This window comes from Pipistrellus kuhlii, unplaced genomic scaffold, assembly GCF_014108245.1.
Source record: "Pipistrellus kuhlii isolate mPipKuh1 unplaced genomic scaffold, mPipKuh1.p scaffold_m20_p_7, whole genome shotgun sequence".
NCBI classification, from domain to species: Eukaryota; Metazoa; Chordata; class Mammalia; order Chiroptera; family Vespertilionidae; genus Pipistrellus; species Pipistrellus kuhlii.
This window is the reverse complement of record NW_023425573.1, coordinates 7,632,040-7,658,116: the sequence shown is the minus strand read 5'-3', so window position 1 is coordinate 7,658,116 and position 26,077 is coordinate 7,632,040. Positions and strand designations below refer to the sequence as shown.

The 26,077-nt window shown below is 36.8% G+C and overlaps 1 protein-coding gene across 1 annotated transcript; it reads right to left on the bottom strand.

Annotated features, from left to right (window-relative positions):
* Positions 1-1,238: 1,238 nt before the first annotated feature.
* NDUFS1 (NADH:ubiquinone oxidoreductase core subunit S1) lies at positions 1,239-25,798 on the bottom strand. Its single transcript, XM_036420890.2, has 19 exons — positions 25,616-25,798; positions 22,066-22,130; positions 21,472-21,563; positions 19,227-19,334; positions 18,442-18,518; positions 17,970-18,051; positions 17,748-17,878; positions 16,891-17,076; positions 15,073-15,207; positions 14,372-14,486; positions 13,479-13,624; positions 13,024-13,152; positions 11,063-11,192; positions 8,849-9,009; positions 6,569-6,723; positions 4,643-4,818; positions 3,472-3,606; positions 3,299-3,371; positions 1,239-1,621 (listed from the first exon to the last, which is right to left on the bottom strand). The coding sequence occupies exons 2-19, from the start codon at positions 22,124-22,126 to the stop codon at positions 1,530-1,532; spliced, it is 2,184 nt and encodes a 727-aa protein (XP_036276783.1). The 5' UTR covers positions 22,127-22,130; positions 25,616-25,798; the 3' UTR covers positions 1,239-1,529.
* Between the last annotated feature and the right edge of the window lie 279 nt (positions 25,799-26,077).

Here is a 26,077-nt window from a genome sequence, read left to right as displayed (position 1 = left end):
AATAATGATTACAAAAGGATTCTGAAGATGAATTCTGAAAAAATTTAAGAAAGCTTTAGATTACCTCCAAGATTAGCTGTAAAATTTTTACTTTTTGTTTTGACAATTAAAAATTATGAAAGCTGCCGAGGTTTGGCTCAATGGATAGAGCATCGACTTGGGGACTGAAGGGTCCCGGGTTCGATTCCGGTCAAGGGCATGTACCTTGGTTGCAGGCATATCCCCAGTAGGGGGTGTGCAAGAGGCAGATGATTGATGACTCATCGATGTTTCTAACTATCTCTCTCCCTTCCTCTCTGTACAAAATCAATAAAATATATTTTAAAAAAACAAAAAAAATTATGAAAGCTATTAGTTTGTTTTCTATTACTGGAAGTTTATTTGACTTAATACTATACATGATACAATTATAGTGAATATGAAACATCAGTGAGGATCCACATTATAGATCTCAAGACCTCCTTCATTCCCAGTGGGTGTATGTACGTATAATCTATTATCCAAAGAAAAATGTCACATAACAGGTTTAAGAGAATACAGAAAAATGTGTTACCCATTAAGCTCCTCAATACCAATTCTTAGAATATGCATCAATGACAGGGAATTATGTGTAGCAGTTAAAAACAATACATTTTGGAGTCAGAGACTGAGTCTGACTTTTTTGCTGTGGCTTTGAGCAAGCTACCTAATATACCTAGGCTTCAATTTTTTCACCTGCAAAATGAGATCATACTTCCTCATAGAATCAGAGCAAGGACAAGATAATACATGCAAGCTTAGTGGTTACTTAACACATATAAAACGTTGAATAATCATTAGCTATCATTATTATAATTTTCCAGGATACATACAGTATATGATTATGTATTTTTTCTATGTACTTACTCTGACAGAAAGCTTAAAGCTTTATTTTAACAATAAAAATAAGGGTCCTGCCCAGGCCAGTGTAGCTCAGAGTGTCAGCCTACGCACTGACAGGTTACGGGCTTGATTCTCAGTCAAGGGCACAAACCTGGGTTGAAAGTTCTATTCTGGCCCCAGTTGGGGCTGGTGCAGAGGACATCAATGTGTCTCTCTTACATCAATATTTCTTCCTCTCTCCCTTCCTCCCTCACTCATTCTCTCTCTCTAAAAATAAATGGAAAAAATATCCTTAGGTGATTTAAACAAAACAAATTAAACAGGGATCCTTCTTTTACACATTACAAACATAAATGACCTAAAAAGATGAACAAAAATTCATATTTTAAGGATTTTCTTTGTATTCGTCAGAAAGTCTATCAATATCAATGCTTTTACATGAAAAAGAGTCTGCGTACATGTTTATTAAACTATTTTAATGTTTACACACAATACATAAACATTCTTGGAAGCTCAAAGTTCTCTGATGGTTGCAATATTGTTTTCAAATAAGCATGATAGAACCTTAAATATTACATCATTCAGATTATTTTTAAAGAGATAAACCTTTAAGAGATCACTCCAACATAACTGTCCATTAAGTATCTGTAGCAAAACTGGTAGATGTTTCAGCATATGGATGGTTCCTCTACTGCCTGGGCACCCTCTGTGACGGCTTTAACACATTTGGCCATTGTCTGTGAGGCTCTGCTAATTGAATCTGAAAGATATTAAGAGAAGTTGAATTTTGATAATACAACTTTTAAGAAAGCACATAGTAAAACTCTTTCACATTTTCAGGAACAAAAAAAAGGCTAGATAAAATTATGCAACTATGTGTAAATTTTGTGAGATCAATCAACAAATTCAGAGGATAAGCCTCTCTGAATAAATATTTTAATAAATATTCCTAGGTATAATTAAATAATTCTATACAACACATGTGTCAAACACAAGGCCCGCAGGCCAAATCCGTCCCGCCAGGCCTTGCAATGTGGCCCGCACCGCGCTGTCATCACTGCACTCCGCTGCGTTTCCATCACAATGACAGTTTATGACTGTTCAGTAAACCATTCGGCCCGCGATTTAGGCTGGATTTTAGATTTTGGCCCCTTCTCTGATTGAGTTCGACACCCCTACTACAACCAAACAATGTGCCAGTATGCAACCATTAAACATGTTAATAGAAAAGCATTAAAGACTTTGGAAAAATATGTAAAATAAATATATACTGTAATTGAAAAAAAGTTCACACAACAATGTATATTAAAATGCATTCAATTGTACACTTTATTGGTAAATTTCATGGCATATAAATTACATTTCAACAGCTAAAAAATGCAAACAGATTAGAATGGGGGGTTGAGGACAAATATGTGATACCTTAATCAATAAAGAAATTTTTTTTAAAAAAGCAAACAAACAAGAACCCATAGTAACCGAATAATGTTTTTGTTAAAATAAATAATATATGGCTCTAACTAGTTTGGCTCATGGATAAAGTATTGGCCTGTGGACTGAAAGGTCCCAGGTTCAATTCCAGTCAAGGGCACGTACCTTGGTTGGGGGCATATCTCCAGTAGGAGGTGGGCAGGAGGCAACTGGTTGATGTTTCTCTCTCATCAATATTTCTAACTTCTATCCCTCTCTCTTCCTCTCTGTAAAAAATCAATAAAACATATTTAAAAAAAATAAAAATAAGTAAATAATGTATGTATATATCCCTGAGGGATTGGCCAAAATGTTAAAAAATATAGTTATTTCTGAGTAGTGGGGTCATAGTGATTTTCTTGGTATTTTTAGCTTAGGCATATATTCTACAATGAATACAACTTTTATAACATAACTAAACATCCTATTAAAAATAATCTTAGACATAAATTGTATCAAAAAGATTAAAATATACTCATACCTGCTTTTAAATATAAAAATATATATAAATCATCTATGAAGTACCTCTTAACCTAATGTTACATTAAGTGTTGTAAGATGTGCAGTAAACAAGTTTCAATTATTCTGCATTCCTTAAAAACATTCCTAACCCCTTCCATTAGAAGCACCATTTAACACGTTTCACTTCTGAAGTATTTTGATTTTTCTACTGTAATTCTCAGGAAAACTTTCACAGAAAAATTCTCCCTAAATTGCTACACAATGGTTTTAAATACAACAGTAAAATTTTATATTTAAAATCTGTTAACTTTCCCTGCATTTTCAAACTCTCCTTATATTTCAGAAAAGAGAATTACAGTAAAATTAGAAAATATGAATTATACTAATTCTGATATTTTAAAATCTTTAAAAATTAAAAATATTAAATACTAACAGGTTATAATCACAATGTTGAATTATTCCTTACCACATTTGACACTTGCCAGTCATGTTGACAATTACATACCTGTCATATAGAAGTCTTTTATTGTTAGCTGAGGTGGAACAAGAGGATCAGCAAGTAGTTGCTGGTTCACTAGCTGCAAAAGAGGAGAAAGAGATCAATAATAGTATTAAAAAATAACCACTGTTACCTAAAGGATACACTGTTATGAGAACTGCATACAGGTAAGTTGTTACCTTGGAGAGCTCACTTGCTTGCTGGAAATAATTAGCTCCTTCAACATCATCATATCGAACAAGATTAGGAGAGACTTCTTCCAATCTGTTCCTTACTTGATCCAGAGTATCATATGGAAGAGTTATGCCTGCAATCTATAACATATCAGGACCCAAAATTTGACATAAAGCTTTAATACTTAAAATTTTCAAATAGTACAAGGATGAGCAAAAGTAGGGTCACAATTGTTTATATGGAAAATAACACAATCATCTCTATTATAAAAGGCCAGTGGCTGTAATGCTGAAACGCCAAAATGACCAGTCACCAGGAGATGCATAGAGCACCTCTTGGTCCCCCCCCCCCCCCCCCCCCCCTGGCCCACAAGCCACTTGGGGCGGCAGAGCGGGGTTTATGGTGAGCTACCGTACTCATGCATGGCAGGTCTGTGGTCCCACCGGCGTGGCAGGTCTGGGTCTTGCACGATTTTGGGTGCTGGGCCTCTAGTGAATAAATACATCTCTCTATATAAAAGGCTAATACGCAAAGTGTCCCCTTGGGAGTTCGAACATTTATCATGATGTGACCACCAGGGGTCAGCACAGAACGAAGGCAGGCCCTGGCCGGCCAAGTCCAGGGACCCTATCTGTGCATGAATTTTGTGCATCTGGCCTCTACTATAAGAATAACCGCTGTGTTGCACATACAGCTGTAAACCTGCTTTTGCTCATCCCTATCTGTAATTGCAACGATGGTGAAATAATATAGTACTACTGAAAAATCTACTGGTGTCCATTAGTGTGTATATTAAGCAAGGGGGTAAGAGGGGAACACAACTGTAAAAAATTCTGGTAATTCATAAATAGGTGTCAGTACATTAGTATTAATAATTTGTCTTTAGAAAATAGACTGATTATGAAATAAATGATTAAAGAGATAATGCTATGCAAAATGTGACTGCTTTTGTTATTGATCATATATAGCTTATAAACAATTGTACAATATTTTAAATCTCATGATTCTTTTTACTCATGATGATTAACTTTTTAAAAAGTTAAAATACCAATCTCAAATATCCATTGTTTAAACACATTTTCCCTATAGAGGTAATTCAAATCTTCTCTGTATTACAGACTTGACTCTGAAAACCATTCTGACAAGCTAACATGTCAAGCAACCGAGAATAAATACCTCCGAGAGGGCTCTTAAGATTTTCCAGTCTTCTCTCGCCAGGCCAGGAGGTGTCACTGCTACTTTAGTCTGCTGAGCTCGGCCCTCGGTATTCACATAAGTAGCAGACTTCTCTGTGTAAGCTGCTCCTGGGAGAATAACATCAGCTATTGGAGCTCCAACATCACCATGATGTCCTGTGAAAAGACAGAAAATGGCAAACAACATTTTAGTAAAAAACTGATTAGGTACTATTATGTGAACATAGTAAACATTTTAAAAATTATAAAAGTGTTTTAAAAATTAAAACAATACTGAAATACTGGAATAGCCGAAACTGGTTTGGCTCAGTAAATAGAGCATCAGCTTGCGGACTAAAAGGTCCTGGGTTCGATTCCGGTCAAGAGCATGTACTTTGGTTGCGGGTCCATCCCCAGTGGGGGGTGTGCAAGAGGCAGCTGATTGATGATTCTCTCTCATTGATGTTTCTAACTCTCTATCCCTCTCTTTTCCTCTCTGTAAAAAAATAAAATATATTTTTAAAAAATACTGGAATAAAGATTAAAACCAACCTTACCCACAATTTATCTCCCTTCCCAAAGAAAATTAGTGTTAAAGTATTTGATATGTATCTTCCCAGATTGTTTGCAAATACACAAATATGTACCTCATACACATATATAGTGGCAACTAGGTATATTATTTCTCTTGATGATTATAAAGTGAAAATACTCAGATAAGAATAAGATAGTGTCCTAGTCAGCTTGGCTGAGTGGATAGAGCCTTGGCCTGCGAACTGAAGGGTCACGGGTTTGATTCCAGTCAAGAACATATGCCTGGATTGCAGGCTTGATCCCCACCCAGTAGGGGGAGTGCAAGAGGCAGCCAATCAATAATTCATCATTGATGTTTCTATCTTTCCCTCTCCCTTTCTCTCTGAAATCAATAAAAATACATTAAACACACACACACAACAACATCCTTAAAAAAATAAGACAGTAATAGAAAATTATAGAAAATAGTATACTGAATCACTAATAGTTTAACAAAACTTTTTTTTTGGGAAAAATGAAATTTAATGAATAGTTATTACACAACATATAAACTTTGATCTCATTTGTATACATGCTTATATATGCATAGGAAAATGTACGAAGCATGCACATCAAAACCATCATCACCCTAGTTTGGTAGCTCAGCTGGTTAGAGCATCAATCCCTTATGCCAAGGTTGTGGGTTTAATCCTGAATGTATAAATAAGTAGAATAGCAAATCTCTTTCTCTCAAAATAATAAAAATTAAAAATAAATTACTTAATAAACAAAAACAAACCACCATCAATAATTATCTCTGGATAGGACTAGAATTTGAGTTTATGCATTTTGGTTTAACTTTATCAAACTAAAGATACAAACTAGCTCCATGAAAAGCCTATTGTAAATTTATGGTGTTTACGTGGAAAATTATGTAATACTTTTCCTGTAAAATATCCAGAAAACTCTAGACTTCCATTTATTCCAGGGAAACTTATTTCATTTAGAATGAGTGAGAGTTCAAGAAAATGAGTCAAATATAAAAAGCCCAAGGAGCACTATTAAATATGATGAATTAAACTCCTATAACCGAGAACTCATGATTTTTAACTTTTTTACAGTTTCTTTGAAAAGCTGATTTTTAATATTATACAGTATATTACTGTATAAATAAACCATAATTTAACCATTCCTGTTACTAGAAGCATTTAGGTTTAATTCTGTTATTAAATCACATCAAGTAATAAATCTTAATAGCAATATCAACTACATAACAAATAAAACCTATAACTTGGCTTTAAAAATATTGGGAGGGTGTGTGTGGGCAACTCCTGAATGGAAAATATTCAATCCACTGACTATATTGCCATACAGTTTCTAATGTACAGTTTCTGGTGTCACAGATGCTACTTACCTTGATAAATAATGAAACAATCCTTTGGCAAATCCTGCCGAGTGATACAGCCTCCATCTGCTCCCAGGAGAAACAACACTTTGGGAGGGTTCTTTCGAATTGCTTCCACCCCAGGCTTATAGCCCAGGTCTAAAGCAGCTACTTGGCTGGCAATCCTGTAGAATTAGGGAATTTTAGCATAAGTACCATGTTTCACTATAAAAAAATTAAATGACCATTAGCTGGTGTGGCTCAATTGGTAGGAGCACTGTTCCATACACCAAAAGGTCAAAGGTCAAGGGTTCTATTCCTAAGTTGCCCTTTCTATCCTTAGCTGGTCAGGGCATTAACAGAAGGCAACTGATCGATATTTCTTTCTCACACTGAAGCTTTGCACTCTCTCTCCCCCGTTCCTCTCTCTGAAAAATCAATGAAAATGTCCTCAGGATTAAAAAAATTTTCTTTTAATGTGATACCTAATTTATTTTCTATTCATGCTGTCAAAAACCACCCCTCATATTTTTTAGCCATTTAAAACAGATGTCAAAAGCAGAAATAATAGTCTTTTACTTTTGAGAATGGCAAAAAACAAACAAGATGTCTAGGGATACTGTGTTTCTTCATTGGCTAATATTTAATGAAATAATTTTGGAAGCTTTCTGCCAATTGCAATTATTTTAAGTTGATTCTTATTCCATACAGTTAAGTCACAAAACACATAAGCCAAACACAGCAAATTAAAGAAAAATAGGTGATTTTGAAAGCCAAAAGGGATAAATTTAAACACACTCATAAAACTGTAATTCAGAAAAAATTATAATGAACACAATGGTGTATGTCTGTATGGAATTTTTTCCTATGAACATATTATTCTTACTAGAAAATAATCTTTTAAAGATAGATGTCCCAAAACCAGTTTGGCTCCAGTGGATAGAGAGTCGGCCTACGGACTGAAGGGTCCCAGGTTGGATTCCAGTCAAGGGCATATACGTTGGTTGCGGGCACGTCCCCAGTGGGGTGTGTGCAGGAGGCAGCTGATCAATGTTTCTCTTTCATCGATGTTTCTAGCTCTCTATCCCTCTCCCTTCCTCTCTGTAAAGGATCAATAAAATACATATTTAAAAAAAAGAAAGAAAATAGATGTTTCTCTCTTACATTGATGTTTCTCTTTCTCCCTCTGCATTCTTCTCTCTCTCCAATCTATGGAAACACATCCTCTGGTGAAGATTAAAAAAAAAAAAAAAAAAAAAAAAAAAATCATAGTTGAGTCCTTTGCAGAAACTGAATAGCTGATCCTAAAATTCATATGGAATACAAAAGACCCAGAATAGCCAAACCTATCTTAAAAATGAAAGCGGTGCCCAGCCGGCATGGCTCAGTGGTTGTATGTTGACTTATGAACCAGGAGGTTACAGTTCAATTCCTGATCAGGACACATGCCCAGGCAAACCCCAGGGTAGAATGTGCAAGAGGCAGCCAATGATTCTCTCTAATCATTGATGTTTCTATCTCTCTCTCCCTCTCTTTCCCTCTCTGAAATCAATAAAGAAATATATACTTTTTAAAAAATTATTTTTAATACCAAGAAATTTTTATTTGGTAATAAAAATAGACCAAAGTCAGGACACAAAATTGTATGCACAGTATGATTTTGACTATACTATTTTACAGGGGAAATAAAAGACCAGATAAGAGTACATTAAATAGCAACAGTAATTATCTACAGATAATGGAATAAAGATAATTTTTATTTCATACACTTTCTTCTCTTTCAGACTTTCTTAAACTTGATTAATATAGTCACCAAAAAACTTCATATAACCCTGACTGGTTTGGCTCAGTGGATAGAGCATCGGCCTGTGGACAGAAGGGTCCAGGTTCGATTCTGGTCAAGGGCATGTACCTTGGTTGCAGGAGGCAGCTCAGCTGATTGATATAACTCTCTCCCTCTCCCTTCCTCTCTGTAAAAAATCAATAAAATATATATTTTTTAAAACTTCACATATATTCTCGTTAGCTTACATTTTCATCATTTAATCAAAGATGTTGCAATTTTTGAAACAAGTTATACTGACTCAGATTTTCAAGATTTTCTCAGCACTTACTGCAATTTTGGATATTTTTAAATATTTTTTATTATCTTGGGTTTTTCTCACAAAGAAAGTAAAGGTTTCTATTTCATACCAGCTAAGATAATGTTGTTAAATATTAATTTGTTTGTAAATGTAAATGTGACAATGTAATCCATTTATATACAAAATTACTTGAATTTTATAGTATGTAAAACAATACTCAACATACCTATGAAGGATATTCATAACTTTCCAATCACTGGCAACACCACTGCTCATCCGAATCTTTTGAGCAATGCTGGAAACAGCTGCAAGAATTGCTGCCCCATCATTTCTTTGGAGCGCAGAACTACCTAAAACCACCATAGGTTTTTTAGCTTCCTTTAGGACCTACGAAAAATTTTTTTTAACTTTTATTAAAAACACATGAAAACTAAACCACCAAATTTGAATCTATAATATGTTGTCCCCAAGTTTAGTTAGTCAACATATAGACATATATGTAGCCATAATTAATCACATTACCAATGCTATGTGAAATGATTAGACAAGTACCATGAGATAAAACTGATTTTCTAAAAGTAAGCATGAGGAATCAAAATCCAAGCCAAACCATCTTTGGTCAGGAAGACTATGAGTGAGAAAAACTGGGGAACGTTCTCTATCGAGAGTCAGATGGTACTGTGTAACAGGAGAAACCATGCTAAGTACCATGTCTACTGTCTTCTATCTACTCTCTAGGACCCAAACAGAGAGGAGGCGGTAGGGAAAGCAATGACTGATAGATCCCAATGCAGTTTGCTTTCAAACATAGCAACTTCCTGAATGCCAAAGACTAAGGGAAAACCCAAGAGGAAAGGAAACTACACATTTGGTAGAAGATGAAAAAATTAGAAGTAAAGCTGTGGACTAAATAGCTCACTCTCCTGCCCAACCTCTGTATCATTCTTCAACAGACAGCTAGCCCTAATCAAACCATCTGCATGAGAATTATGCCTAGGTACTACAAAGAGGAGGATATTCATTGCAAGAGAATTTTCCCAAGGAAATGTGAAGAGTTCAGATAAGGTTTCAATAGCCTCAAACCAAAAGAAAAACACACTTTTATCACACTTAAAAAAAAAAATTTTTCAGTGTGGCTCAGTGGTTGAGCATTAGTCGACACATGCACCAAGAGGTCACTGGTTCCATTCTCAGTCAGGGTACATGCCCTGGTTTCTGGATCAATTCTCAGCAGAGAGCATGCAGAAAGCAGCCAATCAATGTTGATGTTTCTCTTTCATCAATGTTTCTATCTTTTCCTCCCCCTTTTTCTACCCTCTTCCCCCCAAAATCACTCAAGACATAAAAATAAAAAAAAAAATAAAAAAAAGAGTTCAGATAAGTGACATAATAGAGGGTATAATACAATAAGAGATTTTCGTAATCAGAACTAAGGAGAGAACTGGAGGGGAAATTAGATATGAACAACAATCCAGAAACAATAAAGAACAAAATAAAACATGACTGTAAATACAGGAACAAGAAAGGCTATAAAAATTATATAAAACAAACTGAGAAAGAACAAAGGAAAAAAATGGCAGAAAAGATAGGAAAAAAGATCCAATATCTGCATGGTTAAGTGTTCTTGATAAAGAAGATAGAATTGCCCAGCCAGTGTGGCAGGCTTGATCTCCAGTAAGGGGCATGCAGAGGCAGCTCATCATTGATGTTTCTTTAAAAAAAAAAAAAAAAATTATACACCCACACACACACATTATTTCAAAGAAGAAGGGAGAGGGAGAAAGAGATAGAAACATCAATGACAAGAGAGAATAATTGATTGGCTGACTCCTGCACAACCACTACTGGGGGTCAAGCCCACAACCCCAGTATGTGCCCTTGACCAGACATGTGGATCATGGGTTTGATTCCCAGTCAAGGGCACATACTTCCAGTCAGGGAGCATGTGTGAGGCAACCAGTTAATGTACCTCTCTTACATGGATGTTTCTCTCTCTCCCCTCCCCCCTTTCCTTTCCATTTTCTCTCTCTAAAGATCAATTAAAGAGATCTTTGGGTAAAAATTAAAACAAAGAAAGAATAAGAACTTCAATGAAGGTTAAGGTTTAATCCTTTCAGTTTCACTTCAAAGTCTTTTCTGATAATTTCAAATAAAATTAAACTCTGGTAAATAAATGTATGATATCACTTCATTGTTGTCTGCCTATATATGATATGAACAGAGAGATGATTCATCTATCTTGCTCTATATATGAACAGAGAGATGATTATAATGTATTATCAATACTTGTTTGGGGCGGTAGGATTTTAAATGTTTTACTTCCCTGATCTTGTCTATACTGCTGTAATTTTTAACAGTAATCACATAACATTACAAAAGCAAGAAATTTTAACAATACTTAAAAATCAGTAAGTGTAGATAACATGTAACTTGAAAGTACCTGGCTGAATGGATGGGAACCCGAAGCAATGTTTTGAAGAATTTGGGGAGAATCTCCCAGATGGTCATATCTATAAGTGAGATCCACTTGGCTGCCTATAAGGGCCACTTTTAAGTCATTATGAAGCCAGCTGAAATAAAAACAGCAACGTTTTCAGAGCAAAATTACTGAGCTATTGGTCTCATTAATGCTAGTGTTACATGTTATTTATGTTACAAAATGTTAAAAGCACAAAAACATTAGCAGAATATTACTTAACAGATATAATTTACTGTATACCTTTCAAAATAAAGTGTTGCAAAAAAACACACTAAGGTATTCAATTAATTAATTTTCTGTGTAAAAATGCTAACTGTATAAACAAGCTATAAATAAAAACTAATTTTAGAATAAATGATCTGTATATTTGCCATATTTACACAACAGAATTATCTCCTAATTATCCACTAAAGCCATTTAAATATAGTTCATCAAAGCCCTGTTGGGTGGCATCATCTGGTACACCTAAAAGGTTATGTTCAATTCCCAGTCAGGGAATATAACTAGGTGGCAGGTTTGATCCCATTGGGACACTTACGGGAGGCAACCAATCAATGTTTCTCTCTCACACCACTATTTCTCTCTCTCTCTCTCTCTCTCTCTCTCCCCCCCCCCCCCACCTTTTTCTCTAAAAATCAATAAACATATCCTCGAGTGAGGAATATATACATCATATATGTATTTCATGAAAACAACTACCTCATTCACATTTACTCTCTCTGACATGAAAGTATGGATCCAGTTCCTCAAAAAGAGTTATAAATGCCGTGAGCACATGTTTTGATTTGTCTGAGACAGTGCTGGCTGTTACTTGTTATCCTGGAGTAATTAACACCTCCCTATTTCACTCTCAACAGTGTCCCGGTTTAGACAACAAATTATATGATTGACCTATCCATAGGTCTCTAAGATACAAAAAGATGGAGAGGCATTCTACAAAATAATTGCCCTGTGTTCTTAAAAAAAAAAAAAAAAAAAAAAAAAATGCCCCGAAAAAGGAACTGAGGAATCATAACACTAAATTACAATGTGTGACTCCAGACTAGATTCTGGCAGGAAAAAAATTACTCAAACAATTATGGGGAAATTGGTAAAATCTAGATATAAACTGTGGAATAAATAATATTGCATCAATACTAAATACTTGATTATTTAAAAGAATGTCCCTTGTTCTTAGGAGACCCATATAGAAGTATTTAGGAATAAAAGGACATCATGCTTAAAATTTACTTTCAAATAATTCAGAAAATTACATTCACACATATCTACATGGAATAAGAATAATAAAACAAATATGACAAAATGTTAACATTGGTTAATCTGGGTGAACAGTATTATAAAATAGAGTGCATACAAAGATCATTTCAAGCATCTTGAATTATCCTATTTAACAGAGGTAACATGCATATTAACCCTCACACCCTTGCAAGATGGCTGCCTACAATCAGGCCTGCGGGGGGGTGGTTAGTGAGGGACGACCAAATGACTGAAGTAGGCTGCATGGGGCAACCAGGCCAGCGGGGGGCGCGCGCGTGCCTGCACGGCTCAGTTGGGGGCGACCAGGCCAGCGGAGGGGATAGGTGAGTGATAAGGAGCCAGTGGTCCAGGATTTTGAGAGGGATGTCTGATTGCTGAGAGGGATGTCCGGCCATCGGACATCCCCTGAGGGGTACCAAATTGGAGAGGGTGCAGACTGGGCTGAGGGGACCCCCCCCCCCCCCCACCATTTACAAATTTCGTGCACTCTAGTTTAAAAATAAAAGATCATTAGGAGGAGACGGGGATAGACCTGTTAGAAACTGTCCTCCAATAGTATTTTAAAGTTTTACTCTAACACTTAGAAATCAGCTAACGTAATAAGTTTTCATATATAAAACAAATTATCACATAAATATATTTAAAACCTGAATACTATTACTAACCTCTTTCGAATTCTAGCATTAAATAGTGGTGCCTCAAAACGTGGATTTGTACCAACCAGAAGGACAACATCTGCCTCTTCCACACCAGCAATTGTAGTATTAAGAAGATAATTGGAACGCAAATCTGTGCTAGAAATACAAAATTAAAAATACAAGTTTACTTTAAAATTAATATACACTGACAATCTACAAATATCTTCATGTCAACATGGCAATCCCAGACAAAACATTTATATGAAGTATTACTAAATTACATCAAAGTTTCAGAAACTTATTTATAATTGGATTCTGCAATAGCTCCTGATTTAATGCTGATCTATATGTGAAAATCAATTAGTGGGCATGTTAGAGAACCCAAGTTGTCACATTTCAGCCATAGATACCAGTACTCTAGATGTGTTGGGTGAGGGGAGGCAGGAAGAAAGGAAACCTAAATCCTAGTTCATAATTCTCACCCAGCTCCTGCAGTGGGGAAGACCTCTTCAGTGCACAGGGTGTCAGAGTCCACTCTATTAAGCAAATCTTTGAGAGCTACCAGGGCTTCAGCATCCACCAAGCCACCTGCAATTGCTCCTACATCTTTGCCTTGAAAAGTCTGCAACTGGAAATGAATGCAAAAGGTATCACTAAGAAGTTTTCATTCAGCAAAGACCACAATGAACAGTTCAGAAAACAAAATAATCATTGCACACATACAATTTCCAATTGTAACTGAAAAATAAAATTAAAAAAATAATTTTCAAGTAGAAAAAAAAGCAACAAACTTCTAATAAAATTTCATACCAATGATTAATCTAACAGTGAGATGCAGAGGTATATGTGGGACCAATCCTAATAGCAGCAACCTGGAAGGAAGCTGTTTTAAATTAGGAACAAAAGGGCCTTAAAATGAGGTCTAGAAGATGAAGAGTAGGAGTTATGGTTAAAAACAACTTTTTCTCAAGTGCCTGTCATTTCCTCAACTCTTCATGTTGAAAGGCATCCCCTCTACTTTTGCTCTGGCAAACTAGTATTCATTATTCTTAAATTCTGCCTGAGGAGTCACCTTATCCAGGAAGGCATCCTTGATATGCTAGCCCTGGTTAAGCACCACTCACTTATCATTTATATTTTATATATGATTTCCTGCACAACTACCCATAGCAGCATATGATATGGCCTAATTAGGTATCCTTCCCTCCAAGACTGTGTTGGTTATTTTTATATCCCTGCATCTAGCATTACATCTGGCATACATTTCTCAATAAATGTTTGGTAAAGATAATCTTCGTAAAGGGCAAGAAGTGAAAAAATAAAGATGTCACTGAAAAATCACAAATACTACTTATTCTATATTTCAATGCTTTACCATTCCGGCTACACGAGAGAGTGCATCCTCCCAGGAGGTATAGGTTAAAAGCCCCCTTTCATTTCTGACCATCGGCTCGGTAAGTCTTTGACGTTTTAGCCCATCATAGGCAAATCTAGATAACAGAAATTACACCATTTGTGGAATCTTGATAAAGAGGCAACTATAATTTCCAAATTTAAAATCTAAAAAAAATGTTATTTAAATTCAGTATCAAGTAAGTTAATAAACACCTGACAAGCAATTGTTTGTTTGTTTTAGAGGTAAACTAATATTTTATGAACATCAGATAAAAACTAAAACACCATCTATAAAACTTGAATTATTATAACTTATTTTTAGCTACCTGAATAATCTTAAAATTGCACAAATATAACTGAAAAAGCTAAATCATTTTTATTTATAAAACTTGAGTGCCTCTAGATATTTCACCAAAACTATGCTGCATAAACTCTTATATTTTGCTTATTTTCTCCAATGAACAAACTGACATCTTCATCTACTTCAATTTCTCCATTTAGAAAGAAAAAAAAATATCTCAAAGTTAATATGAAAACCAGTGACATATCTAAAATTATTAGTTAGTTTTGTCCAATTCTCTATATTAATAGTATAGAATTCAATAGTCTTATAGTCATTAATTAATTTGCAACTATATAAAACATAGTTCTTTTAAAAAAGGAGAGCAGTGTAGCAAATACCTGGTTTTATCAGAGATCCACTCTTCATTAATGTCCTCATGCATTCTTGGCAAAATTCTCATCACCTCTCCAGTTCTTGTGCTTACCACAATATTACTTCCAACTGCATCCATTACATCAATAGATTCTGTCTTTCTGAGAAAATAAATACATATATTTGCCTCGTTGATTTTATGAATAAAAATAAAGTTTCTGCTATCTGGTTTACCCCAAACAAAAAACTGTGTAATTCCTTTATGAATTTCTAAAAATAATGGAACTCAGAAAATGCTTAAAAAAAATTTTTTAAAACCCTCATTTGAACACATCACATAAATTCCTAATGCAAAAATGAAGCCTTTAAAATTATTATCTGATATAGAAGCCAATTGGAAGGGTTCTAAATGGGCAAATCTGAAATAATCCGAGTATCAAAATAAACAAGAAGGGAGAGATTTCTGGCGTGGTTAAGGAGTTTGACAATTCCTGCCCCCCACCCCCCCCAAAAAAAACACAACAAAAATAACACTGAACAAAATTAACAAAAACAACCAATTCAACACTCTGGAAACCTACCAAAGGGAAGCTCATGAGAAACTCTTATGCCTGGAAAAACTGTTTAACTTTGAATAAGACAGTGGCAATCAGAGGTATTCTGGCTTAGGGCAGTTCTGAGCCCTTCTCCCACCACTGTGAACTGGAAGTTTTGCCAGGAGAAGACAGGCTATGAAGATGAGAGCTTCTTTCCTGCAGATAACAAATCACTCCATTTGGAGCAATGAGCAAAGTTGCCTGGGGAAGTGATATCATGGAGATCCTTGAGCTGAGGAGAGCCAAGGGTACTAGAGGCTGTAGTCACAGTTGGGGCAAGCACTCCTAGCAAACGCTGTGCATATATGTGCAGCTAAGGCCAGAGAGGGCCCCAAGCTATTCACACTCCTAGACAACACTGAGATTCAAAGCATCCAGTGGAAAACACAGTTGGGTCAACTTGAAAACCGCCTGAACTTTGAATATGCTCCTGTATTCATACACAGATCTACTGGCAGTGTATGGAAGCTTTATTGGCTGAGGAGAAGGGAGCAAATATCTAATTAAACATTTGTTTTGTACTGTTCTCCACCCCCCAATCTTTTGCATATTTAAATACAATGTTTGACATCAGGAATTTTAAGAAACCCATAAATTCTGGTGGAAGTTTAAAATTAGAGGGGAATTTGATTATATGTTTCTAATATCTTAAAAATATTCAAATTTGTTGCACTACCTACTACACCTCTTGGTTTAATCAGAAGAATCAGAGATATATAAGAAAATTTATGAATGTTTATCATAGATTTATAATTATAAAAATAGAAACAAAATGTCTAATCATAGGAAAGTACAATATATTCATATAGTTAAGAACTTAATATACCATAAAAACAGACCATAAATTTTAACCTTGCAGTTTCATTCTATCTTCCAATCTATAACTACTTATTTTTGAGCAAAAGAATTTTATCTACCCAGTTGTCATGGCTCAGTGGTTGAACATCAACCTATGAACCAGGAGGTCATGGTTCGATTCCCAGTCAGGGCATATGCATGGGTTGCGGGCTTGAGCCCCAATGTAGGGTGTGCTGGAGGCAATCAATCAATGATTCTCTCACATCACTGATATTTCTATCTCCCTCTCCCATTCTCTCTGAAATCAATATATATACACACTAGGATTTTACTTAATGCAAACAAATAATTTTGCAGACCAAAGCACTTAGGACTCAGAAAGAAAATTCTTTAAAAAAAATTTTAATAGTAGCAAAGGGCAAAAATTATTCAAAAAATACAGTTAAGTACCTTGTTTCCCAAGGCCGGGCAGTGAAGGCATAGGGCTTAGATGTCAGGGCACCTACAGGGCAGATATCAATGATATTCCCAGACAGCTCAGACATAAACATCTTTTCAATGTAAGTGCCAACTTGCATATCATTTCCTCTGCCTGTTGTTCCCAAATCATCTACTCCTGCAATCTCACTTGCAAACCTGCAAGATAAAAATATACCATAAAGTGGTCAGATCCAGCAAAATTAACCTCCTTTCTTACAATGATTTTCAAGCACTAAAAAAAGATGTGAGTATATTTTCAAAGGTGAGTATACTCCATAGATAAAAAATAATTCAATAGCCCCACTGATGTGGCTCAATGGTCAACTGTCAACCTGTAAACCAGGAGGTCACAGTTCGGTTCCTGGTCAGGGCACATGCTTGGGTTGCAAGCTTGATCCCCAGTTGGGGGTCATGCAGAAGGCAAGTGATCAATAATTCTCTCATCATTGAGGTTTCTACCTCTGACCTCTCCCTTCCTCTCAGAAATGAATAAAAAATATATATTTTTAAAAAATAAAAATTCAATGTTTGCATTTAATTGACGCATAGCACACATACATAAAATTGCATAAATTACATGTGTATAGCTCAGCAAATTATCACAGAGTTAATACTTATGGATTTTGATTTTTTAATTCAACTGACATTGATATTAACCAACAGTGACCAATTTATTCATTTTATTGGTTGATGCAAAAAAAAAACAAAAAAACATTAAAAACATTCCTCTTCTCCAACCAAATGAAAGTGATGTTATTTCACCAAATTTTATGAATATTAAATAAGTATACAAATGATATTCCAGAAAAGGGGGGGTGGGGAATTACCTAATGCAGCGAGTACACTGTATACATCTAGTCATAATGGTCTTTACCAACGGCCCAATATTCTTGTCCTCCACAGCACGTTTCCCCTCTAAAAACCGGCTCCTATCACTTCCAAACATCATGGACTGGTCCTTAAATAGATTATCAGAGAGTTAATCTAATGCTGGTAATAAAATTAAAACTTGAGACAACCAAAAAGATTTACAAGGTGAGCCCACATACCTGCAGATCACATTCGCCTCCCTGATCACAAATAGGGCAGTCCAATGGGTGATTTGCCAATAAGAACTCCATCACACCTTCCCTGTATGAAAAGTTAATATATAAAATGGTTTTTATATGCTATTTAAATAACCTTCACAGATGTATGCTATCGTATAGTATTAATTTTACAGTTATAATCAGAAATGTCAATGTAACCATTATCCAAGTAGTATTACACACAACCTAAAAAATGCTTATTGAAGCCTAGAATAAAGTATCATTAGAGAATCTAAAAAATTATGACTTATAACAATACAAAATTACCGAAAGTTGCTGAATGGTCCTCAAAAAATATTCATATTAATTGAAACAAACACACACACAAATACAAAGCAAACCAGGACCAGTACAGTAATATTTCACTGCAACAATCTCAGTTCAATCATTTTCTGCTCTAGGAAAAGTTACTAAGCCAAGCAACAATAAGTACCTGGCTTTCCTAGATTTTTCTGAGTTTGTCAAAATATTCCAACCTTTCATTACTGGCATGGCACAAGCAGCTACAACCTGAAATTTCAATAGAAACAACTGTAAGCATTTGTGTTTGTTTGTAATTATAAGTAACCCGACATATAAAAACATTAAATTATACTTTTGAAAAACAAGCAAAAAAGAGTATTTTTGAAGACTGAATTTTTTAACTTTCATATTCAGAATATGATAATCTGACACTTTATATTTCTCTTAGAAACAAATAAGACATTCTACATCTTAATTTTATTCTACCAATGCAATTTTCTATAAGAGGGTCTGAAACAGATAACCAAAAAACTGCTTTTTTTATTAGCAGGCATTACTGAATTAAAACTGCAGAAGCCTAAATGAAATTAAACTCAAAGTGAACCTCTTCACTGTTAGCCTTTTCTCTACTGAAAACGACACAACAGAAGCAATTCTGATGTACTGCTTAGCAACTCCACATCCTAGTTTCTAGTTGTGTGTCATATAGCCATTTGGAAATATTATCAGCTATAAAAAGTCACCTTTAATTTCTAAATTTGTTAGAATTTTATAGCCTTTGTGTTTATAAAGCACTTTCATCAATGTGTTTCCATTTTTGAAGAGAACTAATCACACAAAAAAGTAAATGTATAGACAGAAGAAAACAGGGCTGGCTTCTCCACTATAACAACAGTGATTCTAAATACAGTTTGCTCTAAGATTGAAAATTTTCTACCTTCTACAGCATGGAGTGGAATTTTAGGTAACAAGTACCTTAGGAGCTTTCTCAATTTCAACAAGGCACATCCTGCAGTTTCCAGCAATTGACAGCCTTTCATGATAACAGAATCGGGGGATCTGCATGCCAACCTTCTCACAAGCCTAGAAGACAAGTAAAAAAGTTTTGCATTAGAATAATCTGATCTCATTCTAGTTGTGCCTAAAACACGGGAGGGGTGGTGAGGCCATCCTCCTACCTATCTTATTAGTCCTATTTATAAATAAATATCTATGTTTTCATTAATTCTAACTTCATCCCTGAGATTTCCTTCCTTTGCTCTGATTCCAACCCATCTGCTCTGAAGCTGCCTCTTTAAGGATCCACAGCCATGTGTACACTTTACATGGAAGAAACTAGATTAAGCATCCTCAGACTCAAGGCTTGATTCCCCATTTCCACTCTGAACCACTGTTCACCCCTCCCATTGAAACTCTATCCCAGTGGTTTCGTACGCGGACATCTTCTTTACCTCCTCCTCTAGATTAGAAACTCCGTTTCACACAGCCTCGCTGCCTATGATCTGGTTCTAGCTTTGGCTCCAAATAGCCAACCCAGGACTCACACCCCTACTTTGACTGAAGCTCTTCCCAGTTCCTCTTTGCCTAGTAAGGGGGATTAGTTCTGTCTACCAATTAGCACTCCTTCTCTGAGCCTACAATAAGCATATTCAAATTTCCTCTAAAGTTAGTTCTTCCAGCTTAAGCCCTCACTTTAAAGCAATCTTATCAATGTCCAATGTATTAAGTACTTAGTCAGGAAAAATGCAGTCTTCCTACTTGCAGTAAAAGAGATATTATCACAGCCTTTGTACTATCTCACATTCTATTTGATGACATCTATAGTTCATCTGCAGCCCAGAGTTCTCTCTTCTCCACGCTTTAGACTTAAACAGGCATTTATGCAAGTGTCTGCTCCAAAGAATTAAAATTCAACCTATTTCTGTCCCCTACTAATTCACCCCAAATTAAGCCAACAAATAATCCACAAAAATTCCTCTGCTCTTCATCATCCCTGAAGGCCTATCTTACCTCTCACTCTCCTTTAATTCTAACATCTTGTTTTCATTCCCATCGCTCCATCTATTTTAGGCCTTTTCATTTCCTGCTCCATTAATGGAAGATACTCTTTCCTTCTCTCTCAGTCCAGTCTTGTTTTTCTCCCAAGCCATCATCCTACTGTCACTGACATATTGCTCAACAGCCACAAAAACTCTGGATGGGTGAAACCACAAGCTCTTTAACATGGCTTATATCTTATTTCATGACTGGACCTTCCCTACATAATTATTTGATTTCCTGTTATCTCATCTTCTACATATACCTTATGTTCCATCAATACCAAACTATGTGAATCTTCCTTGTCTATATCCTCTCAAATCTTCTCAGAAATCACTTAAGATGCTTCTAATATCTCTTTCTACACCCCCAATTCCTGCCAAAATACTCTGCACTGTACCTTGAACATATTTTTGTTATATATTTATTGTTTACATGTCTGTACCTGGCAGACAGTCCAGAAATGGTGGCTAAAATGAATACACAGACACAACAATGCATCACTTCTGCATGAACAATTTTCTTAGTTGCAGAGGATAATGGATTAACTCTGGATAAATTTGGAGAAACTAAATATTCAAGAATGTACTGCCTTCACTCACCTGTTTTGTAGGTTATACTCCTAGAAATATACTGAAAATAGAAAGGTTACATAAAAGTCAAAGCATCAAGCAGGCTCACAACAAACAAAGGTTACTTTCCCCCCAAACTTACCCATATTAACTAATAATTTGAAGTAACTTGAAATTTCTTAATGAGCATTTATTTAGAAGGCAGAAGTGAAACAAAAGAATTGCCATTGTTCACCAAGAAAGTGAGAAACAGCCCTGGCTGGGAAGCTCAGTTAATTAGTGTCGATCTGATATGCTAAGGTTTCAGGTTTGATCCCCAGTCAGGGCACATACAAGAGACAACCAATGAATGCATAAATAAATAGAGCAACCAATCTATGTTTATCTCTTTAATCAATAAAATAAAATTTAAATAAAAGGAAATCAGAAACATAAATGACAGCTCACTTCGGAAGATTTCAAATCAGTTATTTTCATGTACCTATAGTTCTTTTATGAGTATTTATTAAGAAATCTTGAAAAATTTAGAGATAAACAGTATAAAGAAATAAATTGGTATTTTTCTAAAAAGCAGAACATACACAAAAGTAGAGAATTAGAAATATGCCTACTTGGAGGACAGTAGTTCCTGGTTCCACCATGACAGGTTGGCCATCAACAAATACTTCAATTAAGTTGCTTGCGGCTGTGGCAGTTGTTCGAACTGACCATAAAAAATATTGAAGTGCAAAATAGATTAATACAGTGAATTCATTATAGCAGACGATAATGGGTTAATTACCTCTAAAGCCTAAAATTTCTCTAGATTCAAACTTTTAAAATACTGAATTAAAAAAAGCTTTTTAATCTTGAATACCAAACAGAATATAGTTGTCTACTTTTAATAGCAATTTAAGTTAAAACTTTTAATACTACTAAAAATATGTTCATGGAAAGACCACTTTTCAAAGTCAGAATGACTGTTTTTTTCATTTGCGGCACTGATGGGCAGTTCCAGATACTTTATATTCCATGATGACTTCTATAAACTATTTAAGGTAAGTTATAATTCCCAAATTATCCTACTTGACTTGGGTCATTTGTTTCTATTTTTATTTCAAACAAATTAAGAGTTTAGGGTCTTTCAATAAACATTCCATAGACCTATGGATGTATAAAAATAGAAAGTCGAGTACAAACAAATGCAAATTAAAAAAAATACTCACCATATTCTTTAGAAGACTTAGAAAGGCCTACTAAGGCCCTTCTCACAGGTATCCTTAACATGTTGCTAAGAATGAAACAAAGAAGAGTTATATTATTGTAGAAAGAATCCTAATTACAAACTTTTTGGTAATATTTTATGGTTTTAAAACATTCCACATATATTATTTCATTGAACATTGACAAATCCTGGTATTTTCCCTCAAATTCTATAGATGAGAATATTCAGTCTCAAAGAGATTACTGACTTATACCATGTCAAGGAGCCAAGAGCAGCAGCTGGTATATAAATGTGGGCCTTCTAATTCTATGTAAAGGGCAGTTTTGTTGTTTTTAACTGTTAACAAATTATCACACTTAAAATACTATTATACAATAAAATAAAGTTCAAAAATAACAGTGAGCTGCCGAAACCGGTTTGGCTCAGTGGAAAGAGCATCAGCCTGCGGACTGAAGGGTCCTGGGTTTGATTCCAGTCAAGGGCATGTACCTCGGTTGCGGGCACATCCCCAGTAGGAGGTGTGCAGGAGGCAGCTGATCCATGTTTCTCTCTCATTGATGTTTCTGGCCCTCTATCTCTCTCTCTTCCTCTCTGTAAAAAAATCAATAAAATATATATATACAAAAAAGAATAACAGTGAGCTTGTCATTAATGTCTATATAAAGTAAAGCCTACCTTTCTACGTTCATGTCCTAACAATATGCCTTCTAATATTCTTAGCAATTATATTGTAAATGCTCCTGACATATTCTGAGCTAGCTCACAAGCGCAATCCTTTGAAGTGTCTGGAGTGCCATTTGCGTGCTGAATAGTACATTTAACTTACAGATTTGCAATCATCTGTTCTTCTCCTACTGCATTATGAATTTATCTTGAATGTCTAACCCCAAGGCTGACACAGTAAGGTCTAAAACACTGGTTCTCAACCATGAAGAATTCTGCTTCCCAGAGAACATTTGGCAATGTCTGGACACGTGGTTGTCACAACTGGGGGAAAGGTACAGGCATCTAGGGGCAAGGCTAGGGTACTCTAAACATCCTACAATGCACAACACCGGACAGTCCCCCTGAGAGTCATCCAAAGTGTCCACAGTGCTGGACGTTGAAAAACCCTGCTCTGAAAGGTTTGCTGAATTACTGAAATACACAGAAGTGCATTACCTAAACAATTAAAGACATGTATGAGCAAACAGAAAAGTTAGCTGAACTTTTAGAGGTTTTTGTCCATTCACTTGAACAGATGGGCTAAGCATCCAAATTGTAGTTTTTCACTTGGAATTTTCAAAAATGCCAATTGTGCATTCAGAATATATCAACATAAAGAATTTCCAAGGTAAAGAGAGTGGAAAATAATGTACAGAGTGTCCCAAAAAATGTATACACACTTTGAATATAATTTTAAAGGCAGTTTATTAAGATACATTTCATTTAACAGCTATTTGCTGTTAAAGCGTGTACACATTTTTGGGGACACCCTGTATATATATATATATATATATCCCTACGTGTTAAAAATCAAGTTTCATATACTTGCTACAGATGATATACAATAGGGAATTTCATTAAATCAGTTTTCAAATAATTCATAAAACTCATCAACTCTGAATCTGTGATACTGAATTTGCAGGCAGCAGGTCTGTCACCTGCTAGTGAATGGTTTTTGGTAAATGAGTAACCCATACTTCCTAGGCTGTGCTATTCGCTGGAGCCGAATAAATGTCAGTTCAAGCTGAAGTGAGTTCAGGCAGTATTGGCCCCTGAAGGCTGGTTTTAAAGTGCCCTTTCGTGCCCCTTCTCACACTCTCAGCACACAAACCGTATGTACATCTTTATTCCACCTAGCCGACAGCAGGTGAGTAACCCAATTTCAGTACCTACTGCACTGTAAGCTCCTGGACAAGAAATAATGCCCTCCGGTCACTTCCTTTCTCTGGAGACTTACTACCAGGCCCCTGGGGTTAAAATAACCATCCAATAGGCCAGTGCTTCCCAAACTTCTCTCGTGATGAGAATCACCTGGTGGAGAAGTTAAAATACAGATTCCTGAATCCCAACTAAGAAGCGCTAAACTAGAATTTTTGGGAACATATAGGTAAAATTGTATACTTAACTAGTGCTCTAAAGCAGCGTTTTTCAACCGCTGTTCCGCGGCACACTAGTGTGCCTCGAGATATTGCCTGGTGTGCCGTAGGTGCAGACAAGACAAGAATTTTATAATTTTTCACTATTTTGTTTACTTAATATTTCATAATAAAGTAATTATAAAATACTTTCTTTGTGTTTATTTGATTCCTATTCAAGAGAATTACTTTATATATAGTCAATATAGGCACAGAGTTAAATTTTTTAACATTTTCTAATGGTGGTGTGCCTCGTGATTTTTTTCATGAAACAAGTGTGCCTTTGCCCAAAAAAGGTTGAAAAACACTGCTCTAAAGCACTAGTTAAGTATACAATTTTACCTATATGTTCCCAAAAATTCTAGTTTAGCGCTTCTTAGCTTAGAGCACTAGTTAAGTATACAATTTTACCTATTATGTTCCCAAAAATTCTAGTTTAGCGCTTCTTAGCTTAGAGCACTAGTTAAGTATACAATTTTACCTATATGATCCCAAAAATTCTAGTTTAGCACTTCTTAGTTGGGATTCAGGAATCTGTATTTTAACTACTCCACCAGGTGATTCTCATCACGAGAGAAGTTTGGGAGACACTGCAATAGGCTAATCACTAACTTCCAGAATGAGCAGCATCTGCCCTATGAAAACCTACTGATGTAGAGGTAAACCTCAACTTGCTGAATTCGAGTAATGACAGATTCAAAAATCACAAATCAACGATGCACACACCATTTGGTGGGAGGGAAAAGATCATTAAACAAAAACAGACTCTGACGTTTCGTCATCAGAAGCGGGTCCCGTTACATTGTCAGGAGCGGCGCTGGGTCTGACCCACCGCCTTGCAGAACAGGCATCGGAGCCCAGGGACTTGCTAACGGGGCGGCTGTGCTGCTCGCAGGCGACCTTGGGATAACTTTCTGAGTCTCCTCCGTCAGTTTCCCCACCAGCGAACGGACCGAAAAAGTGCTACCCAAACCCAAACAACGAACAAACTAAACACAAAGGGACAATCGGAGGCGTGGACGGTTGCTACGGCGATAGTGCACGCCGGGCACCGGCGAGGTGCAGATCTGGGAGGAAAGGCTCCGTCTTCGGGCTTCGGTCGCCGGACACCGGTCCTCTTCCAGGGAGCACGGCGCCCTGCTCCCCGGCCAGGGGCACGTCCTGCATCTCCGCTGCGGAGGAAGGTCACCCCAGCCGCCTGCGGGCCGGCGCTCCCACGGCCGCCGCCTGCTCGCCGGCTCCAGCAGCCCGGACCCCACGGCCAGCAGACCTCACCTGCCGGCCCGCGGGCTCCCGGGGAGGCGGGGTGGGACGCGGCGCCCAGTCAAGGACAAGGGGAAAGTGAGTCTCCCGGGCCAAAGGAACGTTTTGTCAAGAAACAAACTCCTGAGGCCCCGGCGCCTCCACCTTCTCACCCACACACGGCCTCACCTTCTCTCCGGAGCCGCCAAAGGGCACTCGGCTGGACTGTCTGCACCGGCACCGGACCCCCTTAGACAGCCCGGTAGCTTATTCAATATGGCGGCCTCGGCGAACTCCGACAGCCGGGCCCGGAGGACGGGAAGCCAGGAGGGACCAGAAACCTCGGGTTCGCCAGGCTCCCCCCGCTCAGGCCCGCTCCGGCAATTTCCGTCGGTTTGACAGAAAGCCGGGCGGAGGACGTGGCCTTCCGGGAGGAGGCGGGGATTGGAGGTTTGGCTGCGCACTTCCGCAGGAAGTGCCCGGCAGGCGGAGGCCGACCCTCTTCGGTCATCTCCGGTGCTTCAAGGGGCGGTTCCTGTGAGCTTCAGGAAGGGGAGGGGGGCGCGCCGCCGAGGTACTCCTTGAAGAAATGCCCTTTTTATCAATTTCTATCCCAACACCGAGAAAGACCCCCGGAGGATCTGCGGCCCA